General features: G+C 50.2%; 1 protein-coding gene across 2 annotated transcripts; it reads right to left on the bottom strand.

Annotated features, from left to right (window-relative positions):
- Positions 1-3,359: 3,359 nt before the first annotated feature.
- AMIGO1 (adhesion molecule with Ig like domain 1) lies at positions 3,360-8,899 on the bottom strand. 2 transcript variants are annotated; one of them, XM_032155106.2, is made up of 2 exons: positions 8,591-8,899; positions 3,360-8,170 (listed from the first exon to the last, which is right to left on the bottom strand). In XM_032155106.2, exon 2 carries the CDS (start codon positions 8,081-8,083, stop codon positions 6,602-6,604), a length of 1,482 nt encoding a protein of 493 aa, XP_032010997.1. In that variant the 5' UTR covers positions 8,084-8,170; positions 8,591-8,899; the 3' UTR covers positions 3,360-6,601. The 2 variants fall into 2 exon arrangements, with proteins under 2 accessions (XP_032010997.1, XP_032010998.1); XM_032155107.2 differs by having other exon boundaries at positions 3,385-8,148.
- Between the last annotated feature and the right edge of the window lie 2,888 nt (positions 8,900-11,787).

Raw genomic sequence — 11,787 nt, 5'->3', positions numbered from 1 at the left:
GCCATAGACCCTCTGTTTCCTGAAGCCACAGAATGAGCAACACCTGCCTCAGGCATTGGAGATGCAGAGCAGGGACCTCTGGCTTCCCAGGGTCCACAGCCTGGTTTCCCTTTCCCCATTTCAGGCTCTTGGAGTAGGATCAGTCCCCTCCTCCTCCAAGTGCTTTATTGGCATTCACACACACACACACACACACACACACACACACACACACACGACACACACACACACACACACACCACACACGCACACACACTGAAAGCAGTTCTGTTTAAATGTTAAATTGGGGAAGGATACTTTCCATTCCATTTGTCTGAGAGCAGCAGCAGTCTGCCTGGAGTGGATACAAAGAAGCAGGAACAGCAAAACAGCAGTGCAGAGGCTTGAATACTCGTTTTTTATCTTAATTGTTTTTTCTGTTCTGGGATCCAGGAATGAAACACTAGTCAGGCATTGTGTGCAGACCCGTAGCAGTTCTCACCAGCACTGCACAGAGAAGACAAGCTGAAAGGCAGAACTGCCCTGGAGGTGGTTTGAAGTAGCCCTTCTCCAGCATGGCACTAGGCTTAACCCCTTCATGTAGGCAGAAATTACCTCCAGTGAGGGGAACTTCCCCCTACCCACCCACTCAGGAGACTTGGCTAGTCACCAGATGCATCACAGAATAACAATCTCAGTTTATAATCCACCTGCTATTGCTAGGATTTCCCAGATGAGTTAACCTCTGTTGGAAGCAGATTAAGGAACGACATCAGGCTATTCAGTGGTATCTGAGGAGCCAACTCTGTCTCACTGAGTATACATGAGTGGCCCCCTAGCACCCCTATCTTTAAAGCAGATACCCAGTTATCTCATGGTGCTAAGGATGCTCAGTTCCACTCAGGCCCCCCAAAAGCAAACTATGACCAAGTGAGGGAGCAGTGGGAGGTGAGGGAAACGCAGCACAAAGTACAATCCAACTCCAGTAATTGCCAACCTGTATGTGTGCGCACATGCACGCACACACCAGGCTTGGAGGCAATGACTCCTGCCTAATGTATGCCAGTCTCACCTAATGTGTGCCAGTGCCAAAGGGCATCCAGAAGTCCCACTGCTGGGCTCCACGTCCTGGCTCACTGCAGGTTGGTTCTCTCAGGCCATTGTTCCAACCAGGGAGAGTAAACAAACTGACTAGATTGGAGGCCTCAGGGCAGGTCTAAGTGTCTTCACCATTTTGCATTTTCCACCTGAGAGTGTAGAAGCCTGATGAAGGGGCTTGACTGGCAGCTGCTTTAGCCTTCCTCTCTCGAGCCCCAGGAGAGGAAGCGTCCAGCACAGGCTTACTGTGGCTAGACCAGAAAAGCCAACCGTCCCACTGCAGGGGTCTGAGCCTTTTCTGCTATGTGGGTGGGGAAAGTGAAGCTTCCCCACTGGTTTCCTGGGAGATACAAGATAAGTGGTGCAAGAAGTGCAAATGCAGAAAGGGAAGGAGTTGAGAGACTGGGGGGAAGAGAGGCCAGGTTAACCAGTCTTATCTATTATCAAAGAAAACTGTCATATTAGCCTCCTCCCTCCCTGCAAGTGCTACCTAAGAGGAGCCAGGGTAAGCGCTGCAAGGCATGGCAGACAAAATTGCACATCTTGGCCAGAATCTAAGGAACTTCTTGTAGTGTGGGGAGGTGGTGAGGATGTGGGTGGTGGGTGGTGGGTGGGTGGGGGGTGTTGAAGAGATGCAGCCATGGACTTCCTTGGGCTTGGCACAGGCCAAAACAGAAGAGAGAACTCCAAGTAGTCCTCATCAGGCTTGCTCTCCTTATCAGCTTCATCCTGTCGGCCAAACTGTCAGCCATAGAAAAACTGCTTTGCAGATGAAAAACTATATAAGTGCAGAGTATGGGAGTGCTCTGACATCAACAGCTGTCATTTCACTGACTGCCAAGGTTGACTTGTCTGATGTGGCTGGTTGTGCAGTAGCTCCACCCCTCATCACCTTGGTTGTTCCTCCTGAAGTGAAAAACAACTTTCCAAATAGAGGAGGGCTGCCCTTCGGTCAAGACTTTAGGTAAGTATTCAAATTCGCATTCTTTTAATTTTTTTCCTTGTATCATTTCCTCTCCCTCTTTGGAATCTGCCACGACAACCCCCTTCTAGAATCACCAAGAGAGTAGCCAAAGAATCAGTATGGTTAGAGTTTAGAATCCAGTACAATTTCTGGTAGGCTGAATCTGTACCAAAACGTAGGGACTGCATTTTTCCGTTCCATGCAATGCCTAGGACACACTAAACTGTCAAGGAAGATTAACCTGCCCATTAGGTGAATATACTTTTAGCCTAAGATGGCTACCATTTACAACATGAAAATACTGATAATAAAAAAATTCTGTGAAAGTGAGCTGCTGCCCACCATTTTTTAAAACCCAATCCAAGCATTTGTTCCATGGTATGGTCAGCAGGCTTGATCCAGACTTTTAAGAGAACTCGGCAGGGAGGCAACCCTCTGCCCTAGGGATCCAGGAAGACTTCATTATCTACAAGCCTCAGCGAGCACCAGGTCATGGAATTTCTAAACTCTAAAGCTTCAGTGACATTTGAGAATCTTAGGGGTCAGCAAACTATGGTCTGTTGGTCAAACCAGCCCATTGCCTGGTTTTATGTGGCCTGTGAGCTAATAATAGTTTATACATATATATATATATATATATATATATTTTTTTTTTTTTTTGAGATGGAGTCTTGCTCTGTTGCCCAGGCTGAAGTGCAGTGGCACTATCTTGGCTCACTGCAAGCTCCGCCTCCCGGGTTCACCCCATTCTCCTGCTTCAGCCTCCCGAGTAGCTGGGAGTACAGGCGCCCGCCACCACGCCCGGCTAATTTTTTGTATTTTTAGTGGAGACGGGGTTTCACCATGTTAGCCAAGATGGTCTCGATCTCCTGACCTTGTGATCTGCCCGTCTCAGCCTCCCAAAGTGCTGGGATTACAGGCGTGAGCCACCACGCCTGGCCTAGTTTATATATTTTTTAATGGTTGGAAAAACTCAAAAGGCATGTTAAAATATGAAATTCAAATTTCAATGTCCATAAGTCAAATCTTTTTTGGACCACAGCCACAGTCATTCATTTTTGTCCTGTCTGTGGCTACACTCAAGCTATAGCAGCACAGCTGAGTTGTAACAGAGACTGTGTGGTCTGCACAGCCTAAAATATTTACTATCTGGCTCGCTGGGGAAAATGTTTGCTGACCCCGGTCCATCTTAATGCCTAGATGTCTATTTCACCCATGTCCGTACAACAGCACTTAAAGATTTTCTTCCTAGATAGGCCACATCCTTCTGAGGTAGTGAACCCCACCCACAGGCTGAAAAAATAAACCAGTCAGATTGTGCCAGAACAGAGACTCAAGCCAGGTTTAATGATCATTGTCTAGTTTTCAGAGCCCAGAGGCTCCAAGATTTGCCAGCCTAGGTGTACACAAGTGGGAGGAATGGGGTCTTGGACATGGGAGGCCTGCTTGGTCAGCAGAGCTACAAGGAAGTACAGAGGTAAGAACACACAGAAAACTGGATCCATCTGCTTTGCTCTCCCCAGCTGGGGTGTACCCTCTCCTGGCCCCTTCCTTGGGCCCCATAAATACAAAAAAAAAAAAAAATTACACAGACAGATTGTAGAGCCCTGTCATACTCTGTCTCCAGGGACACCTGCTTCCTGGGAGACATGTCTGGTTTATGGGTGTGGGGTAGGGTAAGAGGAGGTGGTGATCTCTTGGCCTTTTCTTATACCCACACCTGGCAGTTTTCAACACAGGGTTCTAGTGTGCTTACATATGCTGATTACTCAATTCTCCAATTAAAAAGCTACCTTTGGGTTCTATCACCTGAAACCACGGGAAGAAGCGATTCAAATCTCTTGGTAGGGCAGCCAGGCACATCTACCAGGTGTCTCAAACTCAAGGCCAAACTAGTGGATATAGTCAGGAGACTTAAGAGCCACAGGGCCTTTCTTATTCCCTAAACTGGGTAGGAATTATGAAGAAAACGGCCCTCCCAGTCCTCAGGAGCTCCATCACGATGCCCCAGAAGGCCTGCTTCATTTAACGCTCACTTTAAAGATCTTCAGAGCCCTAAATGGTGCCGAGTGGGGAGACTGCAGCATGGAGATGAGATTTTCCCAGATTTCCTGATGAGTCTGAGGAGGGAGTCCTGGTTCTTATAGCTCCAGTAACAAAATTCTCAGGAGTCTCTGGAATAAATCAAGACAACTTTTCTCTCCTGAGGACAGTTAACAGGAAGAGCAGCTCACAGCTGCTTAGCCCCTTGCCAGTTTCCTTCTGAGTCCTTCAATGACCTAGTTCTATCTTAATTGCTCATATATTGCTCATATATATAGTCTTCATGGGAGGTTTCTGAGGAGTCTGAAGAACCAGGTAGCTCCTTGCCACCCCTTCTCCCAAGGTCTTCAACCCATGGTTCTTCTAACTCCAGCCTGGGCAGAAAAGTGATTCAATGCCATGGAGATGTGGGTGAAGCTTCAGGGAGTTGAGAAATTAAAATACAGGAGTGTGTATTTGAAGAGCCTGGCATGGTCACTGTCTCTCCTAAAGGGGAATACAATTGTGTGCATGAAGTTGTGCACATTGGTGGAGACCATTCTGAGAGTGTCATTAATGGGGACTACAGATTCACTGTCCTGGTGGAAGTCAAGGTGCTGGTGTGCATGCATACCTATAAGCATGCATACCTATGAGCATGCAGGTACTTGAGGGAAATGCTGCACCTCTCTCTCAACAAAACTAGGTTACTAATAAAGGATGGACAGCAGTCTTGAGTTCCCAGGACCAGACAAGGGGAAGATGTTGACTCCCCTTCCCCATTCTTAATAGGAAGCTTAATAGTCAGGCCCTCCAAGCCCCTCACCCACAGGTAAACGACACCTCTTAGAATGTAAAAAGAGGTCAGAAATCTAGAGGATCTGGAGAACTTCCAATGGACCAGAAACGTGGGAGAGAAGAGACACTAAGAAAAACCAACATTAGAGAACATTTTCACCTTCACCCTGCTCACCCCCCGCCAAAGCTCAGAGCAGCCACTCACAGGGCATGCAGTATAGTCAAAGGGAAAGGTTAAAGGGATCAGTCATCTCCATACTCAAAGTATTCTGCAACCTTGGATGGAATGGAATGTTGAGCTCATTCTTCTTAAGTTCCTCTGGCCTCACAACCACAACTGCAAAGACATCTCGATGGAGGAATGGGGTGGCAGAATTCCCTTTCTGAAAGTTTAGTACTACTGATTATTTCTGCTTCAGGATTGCCTGGAATCTGTGGAGAGGGCAGAACTCGAAGCTGCACTCCAAATTGCCATTCTGGGGTAGAGACCACCCAATTCCAACCCTTCTGATGTCAAAACCCCATGCTTTGACTTTGCAGCAGAGGTGATGCCTCTGAGAGGAGCAAGGCAACCTTGTCCACACAGAGGAGATATATACTGGATTTTCGCTATCGCCAAGCCTACTCTAAGCCAGCTGGGGCCAGGCTTTCTTGGACTCCTCCCTTTACAGAGCAGCATATTAGGGAAAATTCAGAATCCCACCTGAGCTTGATAAGGAGACTGGATGAAGAGATGGCATACATTGAGAATCAGGTAGGTCCAGCTGGATGCTACATAATAGAGGCTGATTTACCTTCATCCTTCTAGCATGAAGAGGGCCCATGTACCACGTCTGTGGCAGGCATCCATAAAAGCTCTGCCTTCAGCAGCCCCTACTCTGGCCTGACACACAGATGCTGGGAATCAAATACTAACCAAAGGTTTCACCAACCAGGGAATTAGCCTATCTGGAGTTCACCCCCCATCTGCAAGTTTCGTGCTGGCACCTATGCTGTGACATGGACCCTTCAGTTCATGCTATACCCCTCTGTGCCATTGGTCCCAGGACAAGGCACGGATACCACATCCCACATTGCTGTCGTAACTAACAGGCAGCAGGCCAGGCTCCTGCAAAGATCCATCCACCCAGGGCACATCAGGAAAAAGGCTTTAATGCAAAGTCTTACAACAGCTTTGGGGAATTGTTACTGATTGAGGTCTCAGCCATTTCCTGACTCATTTTCCAAAGGTTTTCAACTTCCCCAGCTGTGAAGTTTGACTTCCTAAACAAAGAAGATACTACAGCTTTTCCCCAGTGTGGCTCCTGTAGGAAGCTCCCCCAACACACACAACATCACAGGTGTGGGTGGGCAGAGATAGAAAAAATTTTTTTTTCTAAGTGTTTTTCTCTTAAGGAGCTAGGGATGACCTCATGAAAGTTTAGGGAATCTGTTCTTCCCCTCACTCCTTCCTCATTCCCATCCAACTCAGACATGCTTCTCTTCCTCTACCACACTGAGAATTGGCAGGGCTTTGGGTACGGGTGTAGCATTTGCCTGAGGATTAATATACCCCCATTTGAAAATCGTGGCAGCCACACCCTGTTTGGGGTCTTGCTCTCTGTTGTACCTGGGACCAATTCCCTTGAGGTCAGGAGGAATCCATTCCCTTGGGCAGCCAGCCCTCTCTTCCATCCCCTCATATCCTTCAGGGGTGCATTACCTCTCCTGGGGCAGAATCTCCCCACCAACCCATCCTGCTCACACCACAATGGGCGTATCAGAGAAGACCGAGCTGACTGATTCTGGATCCGACATCCTCCGTTGGCCCTTGCCTGTGGCCTCAGGCACTGGCAGGGTGTTGCCTGGCTTGAGCTTGCCGTTTTGACCCTGCCCAGGTCCAGCAGGTTCCAGGAAAGCCACCCGCCGGTCAAAACCATCATCTTTGTCCCCACCAGCCATAGGATCATGGTTGGGTGTGGTACTAAGCATGGAAGAGCTGAGGCTGTCTCCTTGATGGCTGGAAGGCTTCTCTACACCCCGGCACCAGCAGCGGCAAGGGGTAAGGTATAGGTATATGAGGACCAGGACCACACTAAGGATACAGCCCACTAGGGTGGTATAGGCTGTGTTGAGGGTGTCATGGTGTCCGTGCAAGGTGAAATTGTGCACTTTCAATTCCACAGACAGTGTCTCATTGAAAGTCTCTCCCATGGCATAGCAGGTATACACACCACCATCCTCAACCTGCACCTGCTGGAAAAGAAGACTGCCATCCTTAGACACACTCACTGTGCCATTGGTCACCTCATCTAGCACCCGTTCATTACTTGGTGTCACCCACACTTTGGTCATCCCTTGCTGCTTGGTGTCACACTTGATGATCAAGGTGTCACCCAGGTGGGCCTCCCAGGCACGCTCCTTGTACTCGCCACAGTTGAGGAAACTCAGGTTGAAGACATTGTGCAGCTTCTTGGAGTTCATGCAATACAGATCCTCTTGAAAGTCCATCACGGAGCTCAGCTGCCGATACTGCCAGTGTGAAAAAAGCTGGTAGAGCTCACAGTCGCAGTTCAGGGGGTTATTATGTAGGTACAGCCCATTCTTGATCCAGGCCGGCAGCTTCTGCAGGTCAGGCAGTGGCAAGTTCTTCAGCTTGTTAGAAGAGAGATCCAGGAGCGTTAGTTTGGGTAGCTTGGCTCCTTCCTTGACCAGTTCCAGAGGGAAGCGAGAGATCTGGTTCTGGCTCAAGTAGAGTTTCTGCAGCTGGGCCATGTCGTCGAAGGCGCACCGGTCCACTGCCATGATGTGGTTATTGTAGAGCAGCAGCACCTCCAGTACTTGCAGGTCACTGAACAGGAACTCATCCAGTGTACGCAGCTGGTTGGAGGAGAGGTCCAGGTAGCGCAGGTTGGGTACCGGGGAAAAGGCCTCAGAGGAGATGAAGTTCAGGTGGTTGTGGCTCAGCAGCAGAGAGTGCAGTTGGGTCAGGCGCGTGGGGGTCCACTCGGCCCGCAGGCGGCTCAGGTTGTTGTGGCTGAGGTCCAGTAGTGCTGTGTAACTGGGCAAGGAATGGGGCACATTGGGCAGCTGCTGCTTGGAGCAGCTGAGGATGTTGCTGGCGCACAAGCAGGCGGCAGGACAGCTAACCACGGCTCGGCCAGCTCTGGCCACCTCAAAAAGCAGCAGGGACAAGGACGGCAGCAGGAGCCAGAGGCCTCTCGGGTCACGGTGGGGGTGCATAGTGTCACTGGAGTGGGCGAGGAAGGCCACAAGGAAGATCTGGGAGGAGGTCACCCGGGCATGTTCTGGTGGGGTACGGAAGGGTCACTTGAGAGAAAGAGGATGGGTTTGTGGTCACCAAGGACTCCAGAGGGAAGGACACCCTCTCCCACTTCCCCTCCCACCTTTACTTCCACCCCCTTTGGGCTAGGAGAGAGAAATGCTGGGTAGTTTCCAGGCACTGTCCAGGCCGTGGGCTGTAAATATCGGCCGAAGAGGAGGTGGCCCGAAGGCCTACTGGGCTGGGGTCACAGGGGTGCAGGCTGCAGGTATGCACAGGATGGCAGGGACTGCTGGGAGTCACAGGGATGGCACGGGCAGGGTTTGGAGGTGGGGTCGGTGTGCCTTTTGGGAGGAGCTGAGGGAAGGTCAACAGGGCACCGGGCTGGGTAGGACGCGTCCGGTCGGGGTTGAGGGTCCCCGGGGCCTGTAGGGGCGGGCTCCCCCCGGGACCTCCGGTCACTGCACCTGCTCGGCGAGGACGTGTCTCAGCCCATGGCCGGTCTGGGAGCTCCGTCGCGGCCTCCCCTGGCGGCGCCTCACCGGCCGGCCTGTCACTGCTCCCGCCTTACGTAGGGGCCCGCGCCCGGCACCGTCGCCTCCCGGGGACTTGCGGGGCCCCCCTCCGCTCACCCTGCCACCGCCTCGACCGCTGAGCCCGCCGGAGCCCACCGACCGCGGCCGCTGCCTCCAGGTCCGCAGGCCTAGCGCGGATCGGTGCGGGGAGCCGGAGGCGCAGCGATCCGAGCGGAGGGAGCGGCGTGGGGGCAGCGAGCACCGCGCGCGCGCCCGTCGCCGCCGCCGGAGCCTCGGGGCGCGTGCGCGCGGCGGGGGCGGGGCGCACGTGCGTGTGTTTGTGTCGGAGCCGGCAGGGCGGACGCGCGCAGGGTCGTTCCCTCAACCAGCGAGCTCCGGACGCTGAGCTAAAGACGAAAATTGGCAGGAAGGGCAGCACTGGCCCCTTAGGCTCCGCTATAACTTCCTCCATCCCCCATTCCCCCATCTCCCAGCACCCTTCTCGCCACACAGACCGGCTCCCAGGAAAAGTCTAACTAAAGTGAATTCGCTGCACCTACTCGGGCAAGAGGCGTCACATGTCTTTTAATTTAGCAAATTAAAGAAATCTGGCTCAGCTCCCGCCTGCCAATGTTGGCGGGAAATTCATTAGTCACATTCTGAGGTTCCCCCTCCCTTCTCTTTGTGGCTGTGGGGTCTCAAAAATTGGGGGAAGGGTTCCCCCCACCCCACCCCCGTCTTGGTGCTGCTAGTTCATGACCCTTGAGGTACCACTGAAGGGCACAGCTCCTTAGCTTGCAAGCCAGCTGCGCAGGAGTGGGGGGAAAGGGGGTGTTTGGTGAGCCCAGGCCCCAAAACACCCCTTTACAGACACCTCATGCACCTCTCCCCACTCCACCTGCTACACACACACACACACACACACACACACACACACACGGACTGCATACAAGCCAGGGACAATTTCCATTCCTGGAAACTCCAAAACCCTTCCCAGCCAGGAGGAAGTCATTCAGCCCTTAGGTCTGGCCACTTGCCTTCTTCCTAAACCAGTGCCAGCTCCCCACTCCCCTTATGGAGCAATTCCAACATAGTTTCTCTGTTACCTAATCCTCAAGATGAAAGCCAGTGGTGGAGGTGGAGGGGTTTCTTCTTTAGGGTGGCCCCTGAAACAACAAGAAGCTGTTACTTGTGTATGTTGTTTGGGTTTGGGGGTGAGGAAAGAGAGATGCAGGAAGAAGAGCCTAGACCTTATCATTCAAGATGTTAGCTGTTCTTGAGATGGTGGACCATAAGCGAGAAATTACCTTTTTATTCTTTCCAGTCTCTTACAACAGCAAGATCAAGACTGAAATTAATGTCTCAGTAGATTAGCTTGCTGAGAGTTTTAAAAAGAAAGAATTTATGTCTGTCACATGTTTTACCATGAATTTTAGTGGATATATTATCTCTTCAAGGAGTATTAGCATGTTAATCTTATGCATAGTGTGAAAAGGTCTTTCTGTAAGGTGCAGTGGCTCACACCTGTAATCCCAGCACTTTGGGAGGCTGAGGCAGGAGGATTGCTTGAGCCCAGGAGTTCGAGAGCAGCCTGGGAAACATGGTGAGACTCTGTCTCTTAAAAAAAATAGGCATGGTGGCACGCACCTGTGGTGCCCACTACTTGAGAGGCTGAGGTTAGAGGATCACTGGAGCCCTGGAGGTCAAGGCTGCAGTGAGCCATGTTTGTGTCACTGCATTCCAGCCTGGGTGACAGAGCAAGATCCTGTCTTAAAAAAAAAAAAAAAAAAAAGAAAAGTAAAAAAGAAGAAAGAAAAAAGAGAAAGATGTTCTGTTCTGTTCATTTCAGGCATCACTGAAAAGATGAGGAGGGTAATCTTTTTGGAGGACAAGGTGTGAAGAATCTTGAAATCACATTGCATCAGTTATCTATTGCTGCATAATCACATTACCCCAAAACTTGGTGACTTCCTACAACAATATACATTTATTGCCTTTCACAGTGTCTGTTGGCCAGATTCAAGAGCAGTTTGGTGGACAGTTCTGGCTTGGCAGTTTCTCATGCAGTTATACGTTAGATGGAGCTACAGTCATTAGAAGGCTTCACTGGGGCCATAGAGGCTCACTTAAATTCATGTGGCTGGCTGTTGGCAGGAAACCTCTATTCTTATCCATAAAGGTCTCTCCACAAGACAGCTTGAGTATCCTCACAACACGGTAGCTGACTTCCCTCACAGCAAGAGATGCAAGAGACAGCAAGACAGAAGTCACAGTGATCTGGTTCTTTGAAGTGATGGATATCACCTCCACTTTGGTCACATATGCAATTCCTGATTCAATATGGAAGAACTACACGAGGGCACAAATACTAGGAAGAGAGGATCATTGGGACCATCTTGGAGGCTGGCTATCACACACATCATCTCTGAAGTTACATTTTTAAATTTTGAAAATTTTCAAACATACACAAAAGTAAATAGTACAATGAACTCCCATATACCCATCACCCATTTCAATAATTATTAAAGAAATGTCATCATTTTATTTTGTACAAATATTCCTGAGAAACATATGGTCCTCTCACCCCACTCCTCATCTCCACATTGCATGCTTTCTTTTCACCCCAGTGTTGTTCCAGGCTCTCTCCTCTCCCTTTCCTCTTTATTTTTATTTTATTTTAGACAGAGTTTCCCTGTTGTCACCCAGGCTGCAGTGTTGTGGCGCGATCTTGGCTCACTGCAACCTCCGCCTCCTGGGTTCAAGTGATTCTCCTGCCTCAGCCTCCCAAGTAGCTGGGATTACGGACGCCTGCTACCATGCCCAGCTAATTTTTATATTTTTAGTAATGACAGAGTTTCACCATGTTGGCCAGGCTGGGCTTGAACTCCTGACCTCAGGTAATCTGCCCGCCTCGGCCTCCCAAAGTGCTGGAATTACAGTTGTAAGCCACCGTGCCCGGCCTCCCTTTCCTCTTTCTGCTATGTCCAAGGCGTGGGAGAGAGACAGAAAGAAAAAGGCCCCTTATGAAGGATACCAGTTTCCAGAGTGGGTGTCTACAATTTGGAAGGGTCACCACAGATATGTTCCTCAATCAGTCTCTTTTTTCAGCTAATCCATATCCTTTTAAAAGTAATCATTTTGGGCCGGGC

Source organism: Hylobates moloch, unplaced genomic scaffold (assembly GCF_009828535.3).
Source record: "Hylobates moloch isolate HMO894 unplaced genomic scaffold, HMol_V3 SCAFFOLD_5, whole genome shotgun sequence".
Classification (NCBI taxonomy): domain Eukaryota; kingdom Metazoa; phylum Chordata; class Mammalia; order Primates; family Hylobatidae; genus Hylobates; species Hylobates moloch.
The sequence above is the reverse complement of the archived record's forward strand: the minus strand, read 5'-3'. Positions and strand labels throughout refer to the sequence as shown.